The 26,544-nt window shown below is 32.9% G+C and overlaps 1 protein-coding gene across 1 annotated transcript in view; it reads left to right on the forward strand.

Moving 5' to 3' along the window:
• Positions 1 to 26,544, forward strand: part of GRIK2 (glutamate ionotropic receptor kainate type subunit 2) — a 307,573-nt gene that overhangs the window by 131,146 nt on the left and 149,883 nt on the right. The window contains exons 7-10 of the mRNA XM_058834895.1: positions 8,925 to 9,068; positions 10,340 to 10,447; positions 17,450 to 17,563; positions 25,735 to 25,941. Of these exons, the coding sequence (XP_058690878.1) occupies positions 8,925 to 9,068; positions 10,340 to 10,447; positions 17,450 to 17,563; positions 25,735 to 25,941 (573 nt within the window). The remainder of the gene's footprint in view (positions 1 to 8,924; positions 9,069 to 10,339; positions 10,448 to 17,449; positions 17,564 to 25,734; positions 25,942 to 26,544) is intronic.

Here is a 26,544-nt window from a genome sequence, read left to right on the forward strand (position 1 = left end):
GTAAGTTTTGAAAAGTTCATATTCATAAACCCCACACAATTTTTCTTTAACTTTGTTTATTTTTATAGTCTTATTTTTAATATGCTTTTAATGTATGTCTACTTTGCTATTCAAGGATATAAAAAAAATCAATTTTTAATTTGTAAATTTATTTTAATTTGTGCAATCACTTTTTTTTGTACCTAAAATTTCAAATAAGCTTTCATTTTCAAGGTACTTCTCTTCATTAGTCATGGAGGATCCCATTAAAAGTTACTCAGCTTTTCCTGAACCATCAAATTTTGAAGATGTTCTTAAATTAAGTAAATTTTTGTGGGCTAAAATGTTAGAATAATAACCAATGATAGCTACTTTTATGAGGCCAGTTTTAGAAGATAGCCCAGAAAGGTAGTTTCACAAATCAGAATGCAGCTTTCCAATCACTGAATAAATTGCCGTAGTGTAAGCAGATTTTAATCAAAATAAAATGTGTCTAATTCAAATATGTCAATGTATTTAATTCTTTGTCTACTCTGTGAAGCTAGAATCAACAATTTGTGAGAATCTGATTATTAGAACTAGCATCATAACACAATAAAGAGTTTTTTTCTGAAATAAATATCAATTAACAGAGAACTTCATTGAAATGAAAAATTATATAGGGAAAGGCAGTTGGTAGAGGCACAATAGCAAAGAAAAAAAGAGTAATATTGGGAGATCAATTTGATTTTCTGTAATCTGTCTAGACTATCATCTGCATATAGCAGACAAGTTGATCAAAGATTTATGAAAACACAATGAAGAATCTAAAACCAGATATGCTTCTCAAATGAAGCAGAACAAGACAAAAACCTCCAAACCTTTAAACAATCTCAAAGATTAAATAATCCCCCCATAAAATATCTACTTTTAAAATCTAAAAGAAGTTTGATTTTCTAAATTGCAGGCCAGCAGTGTGTCTTTTAATACCTTTTTGTTTAGGTATTGCTGATTTTAAGGGGACGTTAGTTCAAAGAAAAAAAAGCCATTACTTATTTTGAACAAAGCCATAAGACATAAATTAATAAAAGAATTATAAAAGACTGACATAAAGCAGAATTCTATTTTGAAATAAATGTATAGTCTTTCATGGATTACTCATGCTTTATAATGCTTAACAATTTTTTTTCTTCTGCAAACATAAACTTTGTAATGCTGTACATATAATCATCTTTTCTGCCAAAGATATTAAAGTCTGTATCATTAGTCCTTTCTGAAAGAAGAGAAATTTAAAGCAGGAGAGGGAAATTTATTATGAATACTCATAACTCTTTTATCAAAATTGTCAATATACATTTATTTTTGTTAGTTTACCTACCAAATTTGAAGATGTGAAAGCTCTGAAATCCTCAAATATTGTACGATTTTTACAGCATACAAAAATAAAATATTGAGCGATTCACTCTTTAAAATGTGTGGGGCTTTCTCTCTATTTTTGATCAGATTTACATTTGATCTCGGTGTTATACTACCTTTATGCCTCTCGTTTCCTTTGCCAGGTGTACTTTCTTGTTGGATGTGGGTACAAAAGTATTCACTGTGTATGCTGAACATGATCTTTCTGTAATTAGTTATGAATTGTTCAAGCAGAAGGACTTTTCATGTGGTGTGATAAGTCTTGAATGCTGAGCTAATAGAATAGTAGCAGTCAGGTCTTTATTGTGAGTGTAGTTGATGGAGTTGCAGTGATCACAATCATATTGATTTTTTGAACTTGAAAACAGATGAAAGGAAATAGACTACCAAAGACCAAATAATGACCCATTGTTCCTTGTAATTAGGTTTTTGCTATCTGTCCCTAAGGTCTATAAGAGTGTGATGGAGTATTTTATTGCAAAAAAATAATAAAATTATAGCTGATGCCATAATTTCTAAAGTTCAGAAGGAAGGCTGAGAAAGCACTTCAGAATATCTTTACCCTAGAAATGTTACATTTTATTTTAGGGATATGTAGAAACATATATACATAGAACTAATAAAACTATAGACCTTAAATAAAAACATCATAACATCTGTTCCTAATTGTATATTATAAGCACATTCTGCAAAGGTTTATGCAGTCAGTTGACTTTTGCTACTGCAAGCAATACACTGAAGGTAATTTTATTCCTCAGTTAGTAGAGTTTATGACATGATGAGACATCTACAGGATCAAATCACAGAAAACAGCATATGTAAGACATACATTTCAAAAAAATATAATGAGAAATCAATTTATTTTTTGGCTTCCCTCCCTCCCCCATCACCATTCTGTTAGTACTTATTCCATTTTTCCAGATAAATGCAGATCACCATATAGGCTGAATGGTTTATGGTGTGGTTGCAGAGGGAGTTCTGTCCCAGCTCAGGTGGTGTGAGTGACTGGTAAGACAGGGAGGTTTCCTTAACACACCATATTCCCTTAAATGAAATTTTCTCTCATAATTAATATTTAAATTCTTGCTTAACAAGAATTGCAAGGTGTTCTTGTCAGAAAAATAACTCAAAATTTTCCAATTCACTTCAGGTTGTATTCTAAATCTTTAACATTTTATTTGCTAAAATGAAATTCTGGTCTTCAAACAATGGTCAAGCAGATAGGAGAAATACTGCTGCCATTCTTATTTCAGGGAAACGTGTTTAAACTACTTGCTAAGCAGATTTTTATGTGTCTGACAAAATTTCAAGTTGTCTGAAAGTTCCACTGGCAATAAGTTAAAATCAAGCTGCAATAAATGGCTACCCACCTAACTAATTTTCATATACTTCCAGGTTCTAAACATGTAACTATTCTATTAAATTATATTGCTGTCTAAGAATGTTCTGAGAGATAAAAAACCTTTTACCACTTCAAACTTTGTACCAAGTGTTTATTTTTTTCAGTAATAGAATAATAGAATAATAGAATGTATATTCTTTCCTATATAATGACAATGCACGGACAAGAAGTGTGGAAACCATATCACTATCATTTGCAATGTTTTTCCTATTCCTTTTATCCATTGGCATTTTCTAAAAATTTGTCATTCTTCATGTTCCACTTTGCTATTTCTCTTCAAATTATACATCAAACTAGGAGGCATTGAGGCAAAAGAGAAAATCCTTTATTTTCTTTTGCTATTTTGTGAAAGAAAATACATTTTAAAACATAAAATTACCTAAATAGTTCACTTTTTCTAGAATAAAAAAATTAGATAATTTTTGTTAGTGTGAAGTTTTTTTTTGTAATATATGAAATAAATTATTTCCTTTTTTGGATGGTAAGGATTTGGGTGATAGGGAAAATAATTTGCATCTGTTTTGTGTTTACTTAAAACCACATACACATCTCTGTAAACCAACTGCCTGTTAAAAATCACTAGACTACTAAATATTAAAAAAATAGTATAAGTAGTTATACATTATTTAAAATATTAGAACATTTTGAGAAAAAAAAAAAGCAGCTAACTACTTTTTTTAAAAGTTAGGTGAGTGTTGTTTATAGATTACTGGTGCTTATATCTTGTTCCCTATTGTAATGCATTTTTGGGGATGAAAAAACATATCTGTACACTTTTCTTAATTGTACCCCAGAGTGGAGTTAGGAATGTGTCAAGAAGTAAGAAAACATGACCATTAATAAGCATACAATGTAATTTAACAGTTCATAAAACAGTAAAATTTAATCCCAGGCTGAGAGATTTATTAAATCTCACTTAGCAAAATGGTTTTGTGGGATGTATTAGCAAGTGAGAATTAAGTGAAATGATTTCAGGGGCAATAGATTTTATTAGCTGAGGAGGGGAGGAACTAGTTTTGCAAACCATTTCTTCTTAATTTCATTCACTTGTTATAATTGCCTTGAATGTGGGAGAGCTTTCTGTGAATAGTAGTAGTATGTTTGTTCTCTGGAATTTGTGTACATGCTGCATTTGTCAGGCATCATCTAACCGAAATGTCTTTTGTTGATGGGCTTGTGCAGAAGTTCTTCTAATGGTTGTTAAATATATTTAAACCTAATACAACTTAAGCCTCTATCAGTAAGATAAAATTACTCCTATTGGGCTTATAAGGGCTTTTTTGTTTGTTATGTAATAATATATGTAAATATGCTTGGTTTCTATGTTCTTTAGCACACATGGGAAAGACAAAGAAAAATGTCTTTCCTCCATATTATTCTCTTGTCCTGGACCTTCTAGGAAAATCTCTTTGTAGGGCAGATTTCAAGAAAAATAGTAGAGTTTGGAGGCATCTGATCAAGAATATGTAGTGAATTAAGTAAAATGATATTTGCAACATTGACACCACATTGTATGAGAATTTGGGGGGAAAAGTACTTATGTTACTAGTTACTCTGTTTCATGGCTTAAAATCACATTGTCCTAAAAAATTTGAGATCTAGCCCTTAAAATTTTCTGATCAAGCATTAGTAGAATCTATAATAAAAAAATCTACAGATTGATTCTGTAGTTTATATCCAGTAATTTTTAAATTCAGCTTTTAAACTTTTTTATCAAACAGGACAAATTTTAGGGAAGGCAATAGTGCCAATAATGAGACCTCTCCTGCACTGTAGGTAGTCTTTGCTTCTTGACTTCTAAGTGTCATCAGACTTTTCACACGTCATTTCTTTTAAGTTGTTCAGAAGAAAGAAAGCAGAGGCAGGTTCTGTAAGAAAATCAGTCTTCAAAGGAAAATAATGAAAAAAAACCCCAACCTTGGACAGAGGCCTACTTCTGTTCTCTGCCCTCACAATGAAAATAACCTCAAATATAAAAGTAATATGGGGAAAAATGAAAGGCAAGGTGATAGAACAAAAAATTGGAAGTGATTTTTTGTTTATGAGATATGCCATTTATTCAAGGTTTTCTGACTAATAATTAGGTATTGTGTGTTAAATTGTCACTAAATATAAAAGAGAAGTGTAAGTAGTTATCAAAGGAGAAGTACTGCTTCATAGGCTAAGGTGATTATAGGACATTTTTGATGGATTTGAAATGAGTAAGTATTCCACTGTAAATCCTTACTGTGCAGTGATGCCTAAGTAACATTACTTAGGCATCACTCCCGACAATTATGCTGGGAGGGAGGAGATTTGATTAAGCTGTCTTGTTCATTGTATCTCCAGTATCTACTCAGGCTCCTAGATTAAAGAAGGACAGCTGCTGTTCTTACTTTCCAAACTGTACAATGTTATTTCTGTCCTTCATAAACCTGACTATGAATAGACTGGATATATTGGGAGTTGAAAAAAACCCAAATCCAACAACCTGACTTTGCATCAAAAAAACCCACAATTTTTAAAGGCCAACGGGAAATTAATTCCTTATGGAACATGCTCCACCTTGTGTACTTACTTTTCTTTTGCCAAATGGGAATGCAACATTCTATTCTGTTCAAAAGTCTTGGAAGGCCAAGTGCCTGAAATACAAGCTTAGCAAGAAAAGTGGGATGCAGTATGAAATGGGCATGTTAACACTTAAACCTGTGACCACAGTCATCTCAATTCAGTTTGTTTCAGAGGATACTGTGATCTGAAATCCAGTCAGTAACAACCTATTTATTGCATATGATGAAACAAGTTTCACAATGGATTAAAGACTTTATATGAATTGCTTTTAATGTGTTCACACCTTCACAAAGACTATATCAATAAAATGTGAAATTTTTCTTTCACTTCAGTTTATTTATTGAGTACTTTTGTCGTGGTCACCTAGGAAACAAATGCAGGTATACAGTTGCAGATTCGTTTCATTCTTGATGCAGCTAAGGAAGTCACACTTGAAAGAACTTAAGAATCATTTTAATTGATGCACAAATTAGTGACCATCAGACACTGAGCAAAACCCCATGAACAATCTGACCTTTTAAATATAGTTGGGTTTATTTCACAAGGATAAAATTTTACTGACTAAATATAGGAAGACAAAGATGATCTTCAAGGGAAAAATGAGCTGCATATGAAGATTATAAGCTATTCTACATACTGTATTAGTATTATTCAGATAATATTCAGGTAAAAATAGCATAACAACTAAAATGAAATAATGAAGTATATGCTTTACTAATCATCATAATAAGCTTGGCTCATGCTATGCATTAAGTGAACTGTCCAGTATCTTTCACTGAAATTTTTAATGAGCCAATTCAGTTTAATACAAAACTGATTAGACAATAAGAATATTATGTATCAAGGTTATTTTTTTACTTCTGTTTTAGTTTGAATAGGACATTTTCTTCTAGAATATTTGAAGAACTGGTCAGACTTTAAAAAAAAAATTTAGTAGCATATTTGCATGAAAATCTAGATATACTTAATTTATGATGTGCTTGTAACTTTATATTAATTACATTAGTAACTGGTAGATGTAGATGCAGATTCAGATTTATCCATCTGATAGGACAGGGCTTGTCAATTGAGTATTGTATATGGATATGGATATGACACTACTGCATTTTCTTCCTCATTTGCTTTGTCTTTGATGAAGAGATTTTTTTGTTCTGAAAACATGTTTTCAGAATCATAGAGTCATAGAATGTTAAGAGGTTGGAATGAAGATCATCTGATTTTAAAGATCGTCTAATCCCAACCCTACCTGCCATGGACCAGATTGCTCAGAGCTCCATTCAAACCGGCCTTGAATACTTGCAGCAATGGGAACATCTGCAACATCTCTGAGCAACCTGCTCCAGTGCATCAAAACACATATCTGCTGGAGCTCATCATGTGCCTTTGACATGTTTGGGTGTTTTTGTCATCTTACAGATTTTTACTTTAGTGGCTTATAGAATTTGACAGATAGTCATGTTATTCTGCATCTGGCAAAATGTCCATTTGATTCCTTCTGACGAGTCTTAACAGTTTTACTTCCAAATTTGCATCTAATTAATCAGTTGGTGCTGGTGTTGAATTTCTTGCTTCTTTGTGGGATATTCTTGCTAAAGTCTCATAGCAATTTCAATTTTCCTTCATTGGTACAAGGACTATAGTTTTAGAAGTTAAACTGATTTAAAAACCAGTTTGCATTTCCAAGCCAGATTTATGTGTTGTACTTACTGTGTGGCTTATTTAAAAAGCTGTTGTCTAGACTTCAACTACTGCCAAGTCTTGCTTCTAGAATATTAAACTTTGCATGACGCTTACTCAGCATGTCATTCCAACTTTTTGGTGTTTCACTGCCTCCTTGTCAAATATCAACTTTCCTTAAAAGCACTTTAATGTCTTGAAGATAATGAACAATTTGGCAGCAAAAATATTTTCTGACTGATTTGGAGTCCCTGCATAAACTGCTTGGAGCCTGAGATCATTGAAACCTCTTATACTGGCTATTTTAAAATTAGGATTTATTTCTGTTTGAATTCTGAAATCTCTCCTTGGGAGAGCCATTTAAATGTGAGTGTATATTTTTCTCTTTAACAGTGGTTTATGGGCTATAATGGTAGAATATTTTTGCATTTTTATGTTTAGTTTTATTGTAAAGGGCCTCGGGATGCCTTTGTATGAAAGGCACTATATAAACTCATTTTGTATTGCATTGTATTGTATTGTGACAAGTGCAATAATCTCCAGGTTTCCTATCCATTAAAGAACTAATTTCACAGCTCACTAATTATGTGAATGAGAAGGAGAAATAGGTCCTTTTTCTCTAAGGTATGCTGAGCAGATGGCGTAGCACTCATTTCCACCAACTGAATCTAAGGTCCTCTCATGCTTTTGGTTCAGAGGCTTATCAGGCCCCTATTTATCAAGGAGAACAGGAGAGAGATATCACTTTCTTGTACAGCATGACAGTGTGTACTGAGAGGCTGTCTCTGTCCTTTGCTAATACAACATTACTTAGCAAACACTACATCTAAGTCTATTTATTTAGGATGGGGCATGAAAACTATTAAAATTAATGTGCATTTTGATGTAATTCTAATCCACCTCTGTTTTGTTAAAGATACTGATTAGTTCTGCCATAGGGATTTGAAGTGATGCACATTAAAAATGATTAATGAATCAATTGAATACTTTTGGGATGGAATCTTGTCTGTAATTTCAAAACAAAAAACATTACTTCCTGAAACTGTACACTTTCCTTTATAGTTAAAGTTTTGTCAACTTGTTTCCATTTTTCTTTTGCATCACTCATGAAAGAAACCAACTTGAATCAAACATGCACACAGTGATTTATATAGCTGCCTAACATATTGCTTTAAAGTAACTTGAGTCATGCTAGTGAACTCCCATGATCCTGAAAAGTAGTTATTGGAGCTCTTTTTACAGCACTAAAAAGAGAAAAGCTGAGGCTGACCAAAGATCCTGACGATGCCTTAAGTTTTAGCTTTCATATTTTTCCTATTCTGTGGTGCTTAAGTGTAGATTTGAGCTTCATATTAAGTGTTAGTGAGTTCTCTTTACAGAATAGATAGATAAAAATAATCCTTTTCCAGCTTGATACTAAGGACAATCGTTACAAGTTTCAGGCCAAAAGCATAAACAATGGTGGACTGAAGAGAGAGAGCAAGAAGGATTGGACTTCACAACCTGATGCACTGATTGGACAATAAACCCTGATATACAGATGGACCAAAACTTATAAAAATGTGAGACCTTGTGACCATTCATCCATTTTGTGACCATTTTTAGGTCCATCTTGGGTATAGCCCTGGCCGGGCTCGTGTACTGCCCAAGGTGGATCCTTTAAGGCCTTTCAATAAATAATCTACTTTATTTTTAACTCTGTCTAGGCTCTGTTCTAGGTCAGCCTTCTCCAGACATCACTGACATAACTCATGTATGACTTGGCAGCAAGGCTACATTTTACATTGCTGCACAAGCAATTGGACCATTTTTTTCCCTTTCACAGAATGAGCAGTGCTAATTTGTCATTTCCTATTTTCTCTGCTGGCCAGCCTCACCTGTTTGCTTTGTGCTCACGGCTCTGATGTTGTTCTCGTTTCAGACGGACGCAGCGCTGATGTACGATGCAGTCCACGTGGTGTCGGTGGCTGTCCAGCAGTTCCCACAGATGACCGTCAGTTCGCTACAGTGCAACCGCCACAAACCATGGCGCTTTGGGACCCGCTTTATGAGTCTCATTAAGGAGGTAAGTCACCACTAAAGGGTCCTGCTCCCCTGCATTCTTTTTCCCCCAATTCCCATTTTCTTTTGCTTTCATTCCGTTTGGTTTCTGCCTTTTTTTTTTTTTTTTTTCAGTATATGGTCATCTCTCATCCTGTTATGTATAAGGAGTTTAACAAACAAGACAGCATTTTTCTTTGAAAGTGGGTTTTCCTGAAGTATTACTTGGAACTAAAAATGTATGGAAAGGTGAAATAACTGCATTCTAAGTAAAACTTATGTTTGTAGATATTTGGGTCTGTGTGGAGCATTTATGCCATGAAAACCCAAACACCTGAAACTCTAAGACTGACCTAACCTGTAGATTGATTATGAGAAATTTAGCAACTGAATACTGGCATAAGTTTAAGGGGGCCAGGAATTAATTTTACTTCCTGGTTTAATTTTTTTTCTTCATTTTCTATGGTGAATTTCTATATGTCTCCTTAATTTCCCAAGATGCTGTTTAGATACTGATAGGTAGTGATAGTAAAGCTAGGAAATTTAAGGTGCTAAAGGTGAACACTGTAGACTATTCAAATCTCTCATACTGTAACTCCTAATACAATATTTCTCAATCTTGATGTGCAAAATATTATTATGAGGAGAATTATTTGCAATGGAATGTATTTTTTTTTTTCAATATTGGTTCCTTCTAGGATGATAATTTTATTATTATTTCCTCTCCTACTTTGTATAGTTTCAAAACTAGGGTAGATTTTAAGTTATAAAAAAAAAAATGAGGTTATTGCACTTCATTAAAAGTGAAGAATAAGCTCAGGTAGGCTGGCTCGCTGACCTAAATTTTTTCTGTCTCAGTGAGGTTTCAGGGGAATCAGCATCTTGCAAAAGTAAGCTTTTATTTGAATGAAATTTCCTGAGAAAAAGATGAAGTCCAGCATTAATGAAACAGATTGAAACTTGGGGATTGGGGAGGGGGAGGTATGTAGGGAAGCAGAAGGGTAAATACATGAATGATAGAGGAGTGAAAACAAAACACCCTTTTATCTCATTCAGTAGAAGAGTCTGTTGTCTTCCGTGGAAAGTTGAAAAAATTGTCTATGAAGACTGAAAAAAGTTTGATTTAAGTAGCAAAAAATAAATACAAAGTATTTAAAAACAAAAATCAGCCACAAGGTAAATTATTTACATAAAATGAATAATTCCAATTTGGAAGGAGTAGTTTGTCTTTTATGGGAAAAAAAAAAAAAAGGAAGAGACATTTATTTCTAGAAACTGTTTTTTCTTTCTCCATAGGCCCACTGGGAAGGCCTCACAGGCAGGATAACTTTCAACAAAACTAATGGCTTAAGGACAGATTTTGATTTGGATGTCATCAGCCTCAAGGAAGAAGGTCTTGAAAAGGTGTGTAAGACATTTGCTTCCAAGGAGGTGGGAAACAAAACAACACAAAACTCAACCCCTAAAAACACTTACAATAGAATTTCGTGTGTTATGTAAAACAGAGTACCTGCTCTCAGCTCAATATTTCTATAAATGGTCCTAAAAAGTTAAGAATGGGTATCCTGACCGGTTGGCTGTCAATATTTCTTGTTCAGAGGTGGAGTGAGAGAGCAAAGAATTGGGAAATGCTCTTCCCATGTAGCTTAATATTGTCTATGTTTGAGCTGAATAGCTCAGGAAGCATGTACAGACATTTGGCCTGCCTATATACACCATCATGATCTGAAATCAGATCATCTTCCCTCCAGCCACCTTACCATGAAGAGGCAATTGCAGGAAGCTACAGTGTCTCACATTGCTGTGATCAGCAGGCAAAGCTTTTGCGACTGGAATCTGTCTTGTAGTTTGCATTTAGATCTGGTGTTCTTTGTTCTGTAAGGACTGTGTTTTCCTTCCTCTTCAGATAAAGTTCAATTAGCTCTTGCCCCAAGGTGATAATTGTGGGCACAAATAAAAACAGAAATTAAGGTTAGGGACCATACTGAAGAGTTGCATTTCCTTTCTTCTGTAAATTCACTGAATGGAGAAGCTAGCGTAAGCAACATATTTTCCCAAAATTTTGTCTCACAAGACTAGCTTTGAAATATTAATTTTCTCTCACTGGGAAGATTTGTAAAAGTTCAGAAACCATGAGCTTGTCATGAAACACTTTCTTAGGTAAAAACATTTTTGTTGCCCACTGGAAAACCTGTGATTCAAGAATTAAACTTCATATGTTCAGCCATACACTGACAGTAGATTTCTCTGATGAAGTTTCCCATGAAGTGAGCTCTAGCAACTTAGCCAGGGAAAAGAGCATATAGTAACGATTAGACTCGAAAAATAAATTAGTATCGTGTACAGATAGAATAGGTACAGTGCAATTTGACTTTCAGACTGGAAACAGAAATGGAAAAGTTGATGTCATGGTAATAGCTAAATAAGTCAGTAGTGGCTGAAGAGAGCTGTTGAAAATGAGGAAAGGAAGTCTTTGTAATTTAGGATGGCTTTAAGAATATTAGGCGGCATTTGGGAACCACAAAGCAACGTGAGATTTCTGGAAAGTAAAATCTCAGTTGATAATACACTAGGAGATATATACATCAGTGAAAATACAGAGATAAAGCAGAAAAGGTCTACAGAGAAATATGGAAGACAATAAAATTCAACAGGAAATAGAGTAGTACTCTAAAACACATTATAGAAAAAAGGATCTTGGGAAACAGTTATATTGAAAGATAAGTAAGAGACAAAACCAGAAATAATTGTTGAAGCATATGGATATTTAAAAAGAACAACAGTATGTGTTTGAGCTGTATATAAAGATTTTCATAGAAAAATATGTATATAAGGATTATATACATATAAAGATGTATATAAAGATTTTCATAGAAAAGGAAGATACTCTTGCTGCCTTAGTGGCTTATTTTGGTCATATGATAAATTGAAGTGATAATATTATTTTTTCACCAAAAAGTGTTGACAATCTTTGGAACAAGCAAAAAGAGTCAGTTACTATATATGAGCAAAACCAGAGCAGTTTCTCTGGGGTGTAAGGAGATGAGATTGGGAAAAGGAAAATTCAAGTGTATGCACATTCGATTGAATTGCTTACTAAACATATAGAACATATGGTGTATTTTACTGAGAAAGATAAATCAATGCCCACAGAGAAATGTTTCTCTTTGAGCAAAACTTCATTTTTTGGGTAGAATGCAAATCTTATTCTTCTTGAATACAGAGTGAATGAATAAATTTTGGAGTAGGTGAATTCCTAGTAGAAAGAGTACATTTTAGCTGGTTCTTTTAAATAAAAGCTGGGAATTTTCCTCCAAGACTTAATTCTGTGACGAGTCACCCTTCTCTCAGTCCCCTACCTCCCTCCACATGTGCACTCCATCTATCACACTTTCTCTCCTTTCTGCTACCCCTTCCTTTCTTTCCTTCCTTCCTCTCCCATTCCTTAGGTCTCTCCCTCCAGACCCTTCCTGCCTGCTTCCCTTTCCACCTATTCCTTCTCCCTTGTACCTATTCATCTCTTTCCATGCCCTTTCTCTCCATTTTGTTTTTCCTTCAGGAGCCTTTTTTCATCTTTGTCCTTATCTGGTATGTTTTCAATACTCTTTCTAAACCATCTTGTCAGACATCTCTGCCTATGTTTTAAGAGTTCCTGAGCAGTTTTTTTTTTTTTTTCTTTTTCTTCTGTACTTCCTACCACTTGTGGGGTAAAAAAAGGTGGGGATATTAGAATTCTGTGCACCGTAATATGTATGTCATGTTTCCATACTGTAAACTGTTCTTATTTCTTCTAACCTCCTTCCAAATAAAGGGAGAATATTTGTTCTGTCAAGGGCAACCGTTCAACTCAACAATCTTGTCTGTAATCCATGAAAAGAAAAATGTTGATGGAAGGGGGAAAAAAAATATTGTGAAGAATTCCTAGAAGGCATATTTTTAACTTAGAGTTTGTAAAAATATGTCCTAAATAAATTACTTGGTTAGTATAACCAGTATAACTGGGAAATTACCTAAGTCATCTGTTATAAGTTCAATGATTTCTGAAGTCAGTGACAACAGAACAACTCACTGATTTTAAAAATGTTATGTGCAATCCCAGATTTTTACATAAAATACTTGTTCCTGAAACTCTTGAATGAGAGGTGATAATCAGGCATCAGTCAATAAGAAGTATGTGTTTCCAAATAAAATTTCATGTCTGCCAAAAATGATAGCTTCTTGTAAGATGAAAATGACAAAATTAAGAAATGATTTGAGTGCTGCTAATATAATATACCACAAAATTTTATTACAATCACTTTGGACAGACTGAAACTATTCATGATTAAGCACAGTGAAAATCCAAAACTGTGACACTCCAGCATAATAAATTATAATTTAAATTGCAGTCAATCAGTCTTTACACTGAGGCTGCATTGTGAGGAAAATTATTTTATACTTCAAGGAGATAACAAATACCTGAATTTAATAGCACTTTTGATATGAAAATTTGTCACTGAAGAAGAATCACATATCCTCAGTAAGAGATGTTACAACTGGCTTGAAGCCTTGCTCAGAAACCTTCACACAGGATGAACATAAATGACACAAAATTAGTTATAATTAATTATCCAGCATATCAATGTAAGGTCTTGTTTTATTTTTTATCTTTAATAATGATCTGGGAAAAAATACCCAGTAAATAGCATAAGCAGCAGGTTTTGTAAGAGAGGGAAAAAAAAGAGAAATACATAGTAAATCTGTAGGATCCAGAAATATTGAAGTTTTGTTATCAATGTTATATTTGGCAAAGAAAGCATAATATAATAATATAATATTGCTGAAGAAAGCAAAATAAATGAAGCAATTTGCAAATGGGAAATATGAAGAAACATTATTATTCTTAATGGAGTATAATTATTTCCTTGATGTAATCATTACTACTAGTAACTAGTTCACAAAAGTAAATAAAGAAGGTATAGATAGATTTCACAAATCTTTGGGAGTTGAACATGACTCTGGTTCTGGCTGCATAGTCAGTGGGTAGCACTGCAGAAAGGCAATGATCCTTCCTAATACAACGCTTGTGGCACTTCACTGTGAGTCATATTCATAGTTTTGATTGACTCAGAGCAAAAAAATGTTAATTTTCTCAGAACTTTGAAGAAAAATCAAAAAGAATAATACTTGAAAGTATGCTTATCTATTCATGAAGATAAATCACTTTTCAAACATGCTGAAGTAAGAAAGCTACTGAATTTTTGTTACTAGCATCTCATGAGACTGAATCTCAGTAAAGTGCTCTAGAGCATATGTAAACACCAAATTTTAAGTGTTGTGACTGTACAGTGCTTCTTTTTAGGGGGTATGATGGTGAAACATTTTGATGGTTTTGACTAGGACAGGGTTAAATTCCTTCATATAAGCTTGTATGAGGCTGTGATTAGGATTTGAGCTGAAAACAGCATTGATAACACAGGAATGTTTCAACAATTGCTGAGCAGTTCTTATACAGAGAAAAGGCCTCCTTAGCCTGAAGAGCTACAATGTGATTCTAGGTGGGGATGTCCAGCTGGGTGGGAATATCTAGTTTTGAGGGACTGCAGTAACCTGATAGTTACCTGGAAGTCAAGTATGTGGAAGCTTGGATGTAAGTTTTCAACCATTCACATGAATTTGGGAAATTGTATTTGTCCTTGAGGAGCACTGCAATTACTATGTTACAGAATACTCTGTGATATTCAATGATGAATTTAGCTCTTGGAATTGTTTCAACTTAAATAAGGTGATTCTTGTCTAATTCTAGATAGATTCTAAATCTAGATAGATTCATTCTATCATTTTTCTTTGGCTCACTGTGGATCACATGTTCATGGGTACACCTGGTTTGGATCCTGTACTTTGGATAATAAGTGTTAAAATATTCAGATTGGCATGGTCACTTCAGAATAGTTTAGCCATTTAAGAGAATTGGAAAGAATAATAGGAAATTGCTGGCCTGACAATATAGTCAATATTTACAATATATTTACTGTTTGAACATTCTCTCTAAAGTGTATGTACGAATACTTGTTTCACTTTTCAGGAAAATTTGTAAGTTTTACAAATGTAATGCAATAAATTAAATAGTAGCTTGTTTGAATTCCAGTCATAGACTACCTTGATGCACCTTTTCTGCATTGTTGGCATTTTCTAGTAAAAAGACATTGGCAATTCTACTCAGTTAAAAAAGCTACTTAAAGATTAAAACACTATGCTGAAACAAATAGAAAATAATTAACTTGCTGAATGGTTTTTGCACAACTTTCCTGTAAGAAGCAGCTTTGAAAACACATTTGTGTGATTTGGGAGCTAAACATAGCAGTAATATATATGAACCCAAGATGCAAATTGTTGGGTTTGAGCTCATCAACAAAGATAATCCAAAGAAAGTCTAATTGTGGACCTATGACTTTTGGTCCATCTCTTAGGTTTTTGGTTAACAAAAGTAGCAGCAAAATTACAATGAACCTAATTTAGAAAAATGATATATCAATTTATCAAGACAGAATTTTCTTTTTAAAGTAATGCTGCTGATAATTCTTATAGGTTTGCAGTAGATTAAGTCTGTAATTCGATAAAAATCCAAATTCTAACAGTTGATATTCTTTCACTTCTGGTTGTGACTATGTTAAAAAGTAGGAGAGGAAGTATTTTGGTTAGCAATGTCTTACCTTTTGCCAATATAAATTGGAATTATAAACATGAATTTAAACAAAACAAATGATTTAATGAATTTAGGATTTGAAACTGATCATATAAGATGATGATGTTTCCTCAGAAATTTTTGTACTACTTGTGTACCTGAACATCTGTACATCTCACAGAGTGTGGTTCAGCTTCAGTAATGCAGCGACAGTCTCAAGTTCTGGTCTTTGTCATTCTTTGTTACTCTATTCTAGTTTGGTCTTTGAAGCAAAGCAAACACTGTGATTGTCACCATTAACAGAACACTGCAATTAAATGTTAGCAACCGTTTTAAAACTTCTTGATTGTGGCCAAACTGCAAGGCTAAACATTTTGTGTTTTCTGAAAGCCTTTCATTGCATTAGAACAGTAAATGAAGGAGTTTTTTGGTAGCAAGTCTTGATTTCAAGATTTTGAAATGATGTGTTAGATGTTATTTTCCAATTTTATTTCTGAGACAAACATATTCTTTCTTCCCTTCATGATTCTTTGATCAATTTATGAGGTACTGAATGACCACATTCAAAAGAGTGGCCTCTAGGATCTGAATGTTAAGCGAGAAAGACAGACAAAATATTCATTCCTGTGGAACAGAAAATTGGAGAAAAAGAGATCAAATTTTTTGTTTCTTTATTACAGCATCCACTGATTCATGCTCTGCTGTAGTCTCAGTTTTAGAAATGGAACTCTTTGTATCCACACCACTTTACATCCTAAACTTACTTTACAGCCCTTTGGCAACAAATCACTTAAAAATATAAAAATAGTCTATCAGGACTCAGTTGAAAAGATAATTTAAAAAATTGTGTGTTTATATAAATACATATATATATGTGCAATGAATCCTTACTGAAATTTTAAATTTTTGTCTGTGTTTAGTTTTAAAATATCTTTACCTTGTGTTATAGATGCTACTTAGTATTTGAAATGATGTTCAAAATCTGTCTAAAAGCAAAAAAAGACATATTTGTGGGGGATTTTTTAGGCAATGTAGTAATACAAACATTCTGATTTCTCAAATGGATAGCTATATTTACCATTTTAATTGTATAGGGATGAAAATGCAAATAAATTACAGCTAAGCCTCATTACTTACACTTAGTATTTTCTGTCCTTGACCTGGACCTTGAAGCACAACCTCAGATGTTCTTATTAGATAAAAATCCTCCAGGCTTTATTTCAAAGTACAAAATGTCAAAATACTTATGTGCTGAAAATTTATCAGTAAATGAATTAAGTTATTGCACTTAGCTTGTTTCTGTCTTTTACATTATTTTTCCCAAAAATGTAGTTTGTCCCGCTGTTCTCTCTGATCACAGAAAAGGGTAAATCCTTTTGTAGAGACAATGCTCTCTGCTCTTCAAATGAATTTCTGCCTGCTAAGTTATCTTCAGGTGTGGTTTATCTTGAGAAATGGAAAACTGAGTATTAAGAGTTGCTTTAGATATTTATATCATTTTTATGCCTAATGTCACACTTCATGAAACATAATTTGAGGTATTGTTAATCATATTTTAAATAAGCAGACTTTAAATGCAATGACAGAGAAAAATGGAACAAAATTTAATAATAACTCTTAGCAATCAAATTTTTTTTCCCTGTAGCAATCTGTTTTTCCTTAAAGTGTTAGTCTCTCTATGCTGAAATGTGTCTCTCTGTGAATGAAATGGGTGATTTACACAGTAATTTACTCTTTTATAGGTTGGAACTTGGGATCCGTTGAGCGGCCTTAACATGACAGAGAATCAGAAAGGAAAGCCAGCAAACATCACAGATTCCCTGTCCAATCGCTCTTTAATTGTTACTACCATCTTGGTAAGCATTTGTATTTGCTTTTCCTGAAATACAGTTTTGCAGACAAACTGATAGAATACTAATTACAATAGTAATGAACATCCTGCAGTGTGCATTACCATTACTTGGAATTTACTTAGAATTACTTGGAATTTATGGTGTCATGAATGAACTTCAGTTGATAAGCTAGTCAAGGATGTTCACTCTTACCTTAATTGTGAGCAAGTTATCCCAATTTTAGTGTTATGTAAATTGATTAGTAATTTAACTTTTCTTATTATTGACTAAAATGTTTTCTTCTTTAAAAAGCTGCTTTCTTCAGTGCCAGAAAAATCTATTGCTTTTGTTTGCTATTCTAACACCTCAAAGGAAAGAGCAAAGTATTTAACATTTATTTAACATTCTCACTACTCAATTATTGAGACAAAATTTTTAGTTATACAGATATTTAATTGATTTGTCCTTTGAACTATATCAGAAGAAACAATTTGAGTAACTTTTTTAAAATTTTCGCTGTTGGCAGATTCAGAACAGCGAACGAAGTATTTTTTAATTATAATTAAATACAACCATTTATGTAAAAATAAGTGTACATTTATTTCCTTGCAGCAATTTTGGAACAGTAATTTTAATTTCAATGTAAATTTAAAATTTTCCAGAAGTTTGTTTGCTGTATTTGTCTGCTGCCACCATTATCATGAATTTGCAGGTATTGAAAAAGGGTCCGCTTTCTTGCAGTTGTATATTTTATTAAGAAGTCCTTACCTACCAACATATATTATGACATTTCAAACTAGAATGAATTTTTTCAGGTGCATAGACACAAAGGCCAGTGTGCTTTTAACCTTTTATGTAATATAAGTCATAGAATTTCATCCCATGGGTAACTTTTCCATTGCTTTTAAGGTCTGTTTAAAAGTGGTAGAAAATCTTCTGAAATCCTTTGTTCCATTTATTTCACTAATTGAAAAATACATATTATATACAGCTGCATATACAGCATATACAGATATACATCTGACTCACTTTCAGATCTAATTGCTTGTTAAGCTAAGACCAGCAGAGATTTATCACAACTTTCTCTTGTACTATTAATTATAGTAATGGTACACTATAGTTATAATGTAGTTTATAATCCCTTGCTTCTTTTTTTAATGAAATATAAATAAATGTCATATATTCTCTTATAGTAAAAGTATATCTTCTACGGTATTAACCTGTCAATTTTCTTCCCATTGACTTCCCACAGGAAAATAAAATAATAATTTATTTCACAAGTTTCCTACATGTAACAACTACATTGTCAAGTAAATTTTATTAATAATTCCAATTGACCTCCCATGCCCTCTATACTGCTGTTGCTTTGTACCCAGGTATCCTGCCCAGGATTTTTCTTGAAGCTTTTCACTGATATGTAGTTCATTGAACCTAATTGCTGTTAGAATTACAGCTTTACAGAATACTGTCCTGTCTCCACGAGTGACCTGTTCCCTTTGTTACTCAGTAATGAACCAGCCTTTGTATCTGCACTCTTCAATCGCCCTCGTTGTATGCTTGATTCCAGATCAGAGATAACAAAACTGCAGCAAGGATCAATCCCCACAAGATTACAGAAGAAACACTCAATAACTTAGGGTGTTTCAAGCTTGTTTGTGTTTTAACATCTGCCTGTTGATGTGGTTTGAGTTAATATACTCTAAGTATTGCTTTTATACAGTGATACTAACATGATTTTGGTTGAAATAATTAGCCCAAGAAATGGTAAATTGTACAAATATAAATAGCAGTGATGCCAATGAGCACTGATTTTAATCTGGCAAAGGTAGCAAAAGAAGACTCCTGAGATTTGAGAGAAAAGCTGCTTTCTGTAATCAGGGATATCCTTTCTCTTAAGAGTTAACTTATGGTTAGTGGTTTTTTAAAAGTGTCCATCTTCTTTGCAGGTATCTAAATAATGCAATAAAAAAAAAAAAGACTTTAAATTGGTGTTACAAGTTGCTCGCTTGTAGCTGCCTTTTTTACTTCAGTTATTGTTTAGTAAAAATTTTGGTAATTGCAGTTACTCTTTTTAGCTATGAAGAATGGCACTCAGAAGAAGTGGTACAAATTGGAAGAGCTGTACTTTGAATAGTAAAAAGGACCCAAACCATTTTTGGTGCAGAAACACATGTACTAGCTTAATTTGGTAGTTCTATCTTTTTTATGCTTAAAAAGTACGTTTCTGTTGGACAGAAAGCATATTACTGAATATTCATTTTGTGGCAATGCAAGCAAACAATATAGAATACTAAAGCTCCTAGAAATATACCTACTACATAATCAGCTTCCTTTTCTCTCCTTCTCTGAGTCTGCAAAATCTTGCTTAAATGAAAAAAGAAAAAACAATTCTACCATATAAGCTGTCCATATGGTTTTTCTATGATGTTTTTTTCACTTTAAGAATTCCCTACAATAGTCTATAGTATATTGGCAGCTGTGGAGCCTTAATCATTTTTCTCTGTAGTTTGCTCTAATGCTCACTTTCCATTTAAATATCCCAGTCTTTCTTTTATTTTTAATTCTATTTCTGAAATTCAGAGCAGTATCTATTTGCTCCTTTAGTCTGCAGTCATTAAGATTTTACAGCTGTTAAGTATGCCCTGCATTTTCAGGGATGGCTGAGTCTCTAGAAGAAGAAAATATATTGATGGGAAAAATAATAAAATATAAACTATGATTCATAAATTCGTCTATTTTAAGTAAGGACAGAGCTGTGTGCTCTGTCCTTTTTGTCTTGAATCCTTCATAAAGCATTTTGCAGGTAGGTAGGTGAAAAATTATTCCTTGGTTTCTCAGCAATTCAGTGCTCTATTCTGGAAAGGGACAGGGCTTGTCAGGACTTCATCCTCTCTAGGAATCTATGTACATGTAGTTTTTGTAGAGAAATGTGTCTGATTTCCAAGTTCTGATACCATAGCAGCTCCAAACACCAGCTGAACATGTCCAATAGAGAGACAGACAGGTGTTTTTAGGGAACTGGGGGAAACATTTAAAAAATATTAAGTATGCTATCTTTTTCTTTTATAACCATAGCTTTGGCTATATCAATCTTTTTGATACTACTGCTTTGTTTTATTTTAAAACCATCTGCATTGAAACTTCAGAATTCCTTTTTCATTTAAGAAGTTGACTTTATGAATATTCTACATTTAGAAAAAACAAACCAAACAAAAAACCTAAAGAAAACAAATTTTCAACTTCAGTAATAAGAATTTCTTATTATTTGATTCTCCTAAATTCCCACCAGAACTCTGAAACATTCCTTCTCTTTAGACTTTAGATGTAAGTATCTAAGTATTTTTGTTCCTGTATATATTCTACTTCCAATATGAAAGAGTTTCAACTTTGGAATTCAGTTTCCATGTGTATGGAAATATGTTCATGGTACTTAGGGGATTTTTTATGCTAATTTCATACCAGTCTGTACATATTATCATACTGGTTCATTTGTCCTGTTCTGCTGAAGTAAATGCTTGTTTTCTTTTCCTGTGTAGCTTTTATGTACTCTTCTGTATCTGCTTACATCAAAGCTCAGAAAAGCTCACAGTTGTAAAGTTTAATTTTTCCAAGAAATGTGTGAAAGTTATGAAAGGTGTGCGATAATCTCAAATTTAGTAGCTTTTTGTTACTTTGCATTTGAAAAATGAAATTACCTTTTTTATTGTATTTCCCTTAAAAAAGTTGGTTTGAAATAGGAATAGAATTAGAAGGAATTAGAAGGAATATTTATCATAAATTTTAAAAGAATTTTAGTTAGCTCAAAGTATAGTATTCCCACACTGTATTTTATTGATATATGCTACTTTCTCAAATGACTACTGCATAATTTCTTCTCTTTTCTCTTGGATACTCAAATGTGAGTTTTCAATGGCCAAACTTTAAATTAATATATATTAAAAGAATATTAAAATTAAAATAATAAATTCACCTGTCATCTTTATAAAGATGGTTCACCCATTAATTGTTTTGATTGATAGTGGATTGATTCACCTCTTGCACTAGAATTTTGACTGCCTGCTGTGAAAACTATTGTGTATTCCTTATATCTCATATACGTGTTAAGAAGCTATGGCAGTCTTATAACACTCCAATATCCCACTTTCTGGTGAACAGAACCTAATAATTAAAATCTCTGTTCTAAGAATGGAAATTTTTCAAAGGGTTTTCCCCATTTTATCATTACGGCTTCCGCTTTCTTTTAACTGATTTTCTTTTTCTTCTTTGTTTCTTTTTTCCCAGTACTGTTAGTAATAAATTCTACATTCATTAAAAATATGTTCTTCCATGTTGAAATTATTAAGGAAAAATGTACATGTTTGCTTAATATTAATTAAAAAAAAAGAATTTGAAATGTGAAACTTGTAATTTCCAATAATATCTTTGTCATTGAAATATAATATACCTCACAGGAATAATTCATGGAAATATTTATTGTTCAAATCTGAAAAGAAAAAGAGAAATTAGCAGAAATTTGTTTTTTTAGAATGTGTTCTTTCATTCAAGCATTAGCTGTACATTTTTAATACTTAAACCAGTCTGTAAAGTTACAGTAATAATTAATTTTCAAAGATTTATCTTCTATTTGCAGACATAGTTTTTAGTCTGCCTGTGATTCCACTGTTCCTTGTAGCCATACCTTTATTTGCTGTATTTTATCTAAGTTTACTTTTCAGTAAATTTTCTCAGAAAAATGATTTGTTGCATTTACAAGTTTGTTTGCATTCTCACTTTTAGTGCTTACCTGGGTTGGGATGGGGCTCTTTTGTACCCCTCTTCACCGAAGATATTTTAGTCTTATGAAACATTAAATGATGACTTTGATCTTAAAATTATGGAATAAACTGCCCTGATGTTAATTTAGAGTTGCAATGTCTATAGTCAGTGTTTATTCAGTGACTTTTTGTTTCAAGCTACTCATGTCATTCCAAGAAATAATAAAAGTGGTAATGGAAAGTGTTTCTCTGTTTTCCTAGGAAGATTTGATCAGTTGAAAGACTTAATTTCAACTGAAACTGTTTAGAAGATTTCAAATACTCCTTTTGTTATGTGGTCTAGTAATTTTTAAGGGTCATTTTTTCAGGAATGGAAGGAAAAAAAATAAATTGTGAACAATGTTAAAGTACAAAGCAGCTGTCAATCTACTTATTACTCAGTTTAAAAACTCTGTCTACCTAATCAATGATAATTGTCCTAGTGCAAGATTTTGGTGGAAGTGATAATCCACCCAGAAGCAATGGTGATTGTACATTTAATGTATTGTACATTTAATGCATAGAGACTTTCCGGAGAGTATGTTTAGCAAGCAGTTTTACATTAGCCCATTCTACAAATTTAAAGCTTGAGCAATTGACACATGTAGAACCCTTTGCCTGCACTTGTACCTGAATGCCATGTTCAGTATTTAGCAGGTGTATTACTTGAGGAAAAAGCAAACTAGATTGGGATTAATCAGAGCTATTACAGATGAAACTGCCAACACCAACCCTGCTCAAGTTAAGCTAGAAATCACTTTATATAGCAAGCAAATGTCAGAAGAGAAAAAACAAATGTTTTGTACAGTAGAAGAACATAAAAAAAAGTAGCAAGTACCAGTAAGAAATTACTGAATGTAGGACTGGAAAAGCATTAAGAGAGTATTAATAGCTTATTGATCAGTCTCCTCAGCAGAAGTTGAAAATCATTAAATAGTAGTACAGATACTATTGTAGCCCTTATCCAAGCTGGCCAGAGTAAAGAATATAAATGAGTAGGGAGCTGGAGCTAAGAATTCCAGAAAGGGTTACAAGATTGATTTTTTTTTTTTTTTTTTAACAAAACATAAAAAAGCATCAGCAGAACAGATAAAGTGTCTGAGGATTTCTATAATGATCTGATAGAAAAATGTGTAGGAATGTATCAATGAGCTGAATTGCTCAATGAAGAATATCCTGCTGTGCTTATTAAGAATTTTTAAAAAAGCATAAATTGGCAATCATACTTCCTCCTTGATATTGCAATATTTAAATTTTGTCCCTGATAACTAAGGATTGCTTGGAATGGAAGACAGGGACAAAAAAGTTATCAAGGATCTTGCCAAGATTCCAGAGATCGGGGGATGTGTAAGACTGCAAATATCTGAAAAAATCTGAGAGCAAAGGTCTTGGATCTGTGCACATGAGCATTACAAGCTACATTGGAATTCCTTCATGCCTACAGAACAGGCTGTGACACTGTATAAGCAGTACTCAGCAGTAATGAAAATATTCCTGTGTTGTAATGCTGATTTGAGTACAAATCCAAACCATAGCAGTTAATGTGAAGAAAATTGCTGCCACCCTAGGAAAAAAAAAAGCACACTGCGCTTTGTCTTAGCATGACATCTGCTCGGCCAGTGGTGTGCCTTCCTTAAGGAATTGTCATTTCACCTGAAAAAAATGTTTTCCTTATAGTTGTTATCTTTGAGATATTTAATACCCATTTCCCTAGCTTATTTACACCTATTTTCACATAGTTTTTTTTGCTCTGATACCATCTCTGCTTCTCAAGAATTATTCAGTGAACCTTGTCATTTAAATTGCTTTCAACTTTCATGTTTTCTGCTCGGTCTTTGTTCTTGTGAATACTACATCTTGAAGAGCTCTTCTGGAATCATTTATTTATCTGATGTTGAGAAATTTTTGTCAAAACATCCTAGTAGTTTGGCTGGACAATTTATTCCATGTTTTTTCTTTGCTAATTGTATGAAGATCAGTGATGTACTTTTAAAAAAAATATGGCTGTAACCTTACTAATTTCAATAGGAGTATAAAACAGCTCTTTCAAGAACAAGATTCTTCCTTGCATTCTCCTTTTCATTTCTTTGGGCAAAATCTTATGTACTAAAGTTCCAGTTTTATGTGGATATAATGTTTAAATCATGGGAAAACTCAAGGCAGAAGATTACATTAGGAGTCTTTACTTATTAAAGCTGTCGGGTACCTGTGGAATGAGGTGCCTTTAACCCCACTGAGTGCTGATGTGGGGATTTAGGACTGTAAACATCTTCTTAAGTTGCCCTGCAGAGTTTATCAGATTATCCACTGAGTCTTGTGTTTGGTGCAATGATTAAATATACTATTATTTGTCTTACTTACATACTTACTTACTTACTTACATTCTTGGTTCTTTTTCTTTTTCATTATAAAAAAATGAAAAGAGTCTCTCCCAAAAGTGAGCAAAGACAGACTTTCATATTTAACCTAACAAACACAGTTTGAATATTGGTTCCATACTATAGTGGAAAGCTACCAATTGTTTTTTGCATTTTTCCCTTTAATTTTCTATTTGAGAAAGGCCATCCTATACTGAGAAAGAGATACAAAAATACTGTTTTGCTAAATGCAAATTTTCTACCTATAATTATGATTATTCTGCCAATCTTAATTTGTTTGCTGTCTGTTTGCACTCCATTTAATGCAAAAAAAAATTACATTGGAATTTGATTTAAACATCAGAAGAGAAATGCTTAAAGAAATTTAATTCAGTTTTCATGGAATGTCTACTATAGAATTTACTTTTTGAGTAAATGTTTTCAGGCTTTGCTGCAATCTTGTAAGCCTGTAACTTGAGACGATAGAGAAGTAGGCGCTTTCACTGACTTTTTCCTACTCCCATGGGTTTTTTATGCTTTGCCTAATAAAGCATTGAGAAAAGAGTTTAAATACTTGTATAAATAGAAGTGTAAAATCTAATACTTAAAATATTTTATCAATGTTTGGAGTTTTAATGACATTTTTTTTTCAGTTGCCAAAGCACATTTTTTCTGAATTTTAAAAGGCTTACATTGTCTATCCAAACAATACATTCTGTATTACTGTATAATGCAATTAGTTAAGGAGCACATTTAAATTTAGTGTATATATGCATTCCTTGAAGACATGTGTACAGTGTTTAGAGTGTATTTTTTTTCCAAAAAATAAACTTATAAAGAGAATCTTTGAAAAGGTATTGAAGATTTTAGACACACACACAGCCAAAGCTAAAAGGATTCTAGTTTTCATATTATTTTTTTGTACAGGGAGTGATATCATGAGTGTATGCATATGTAAGCATATGAATGTCTACTATTTAAGGTTAAAATGAGAAGAAAAGTGTGGGGACATTCATTATCCATTCTGTCTTCTTAATTCTTACAGGAAGAGCCATATGTTATGTTCAAGAAGTCTGACAAACCCTTGTATGGAAATGATCGTTTTGAAGGTTATTGCATAGACCTCCTCCGGGAGCTGTCTACTATCCTTGGGTTTTCCTATGAGATTAGACTGGTGGAAGATGGAAAATATGGAGCCCAAGAAGATGCCAGCGGACAGTGGAATGGAATGGTTCGTGAACTAATTGATCATGTAAGTTAACTTTTACAAGCTTTCAACTATGCATTTAGGTTTCAGATCTGTCTATTAAAATTGTAAAACTTTTATGATAATGCCATTTGAATATTACTGTTTTCAACATGCGGATGTTTTAAGAATTAATGCAAGTAGATTGGTATCCATTATTTCTTTAGTGTAGAATTTGTAAAATGAAGCATCTCTGTTTTGCCCATAGGCAGTGTTTTAGTTTAGCTTCTCTGTAGCATATGTCTAGCCCAAAATAAGAAATAAATAGTACTCAGAATTTATTTCTGAGTACAAATGTATAGGCCTTTATAACAAATTTTTTTTTTATAATAAAATTTTTTTTGTTTTGTTTTATAACAAAATTTGCTACAGCAATACGAGTCAGGTCTCCTTTTTCTGATAGTGGACCTGAGATTTTGTCTTAGAGAAATTTCTGTGTGTGTAGTGTAAACACCCACGTTGTTTGATATTCATCTCTCTTGAAATGTTAACAATAAAGTGCATGAAGTAAGACAAAAATGTCAACATATACTGATGGAACAAAGCAATGTCACACCAGATACCGCTACAATCAACTGTAAGTGATCTAGGGAGGCATTACTTCAGGTT

The sequence above is a fragment of the Poecile atricapillus genome, chromosome 3 (assembly GCF_030490865.1).
Source record: "Poecile atricapillus isolate bPoeAtr1 chromosome 3, bPoeAtr1.hap1, whole genome shotgun sequence".
Taxonomy (NCBI): domain Eukaryota; kingdom Metazoa; phylum Chordata; class Aves; order Passeriformes; family Paridae; genus Poecile; species Poecile atricapillus.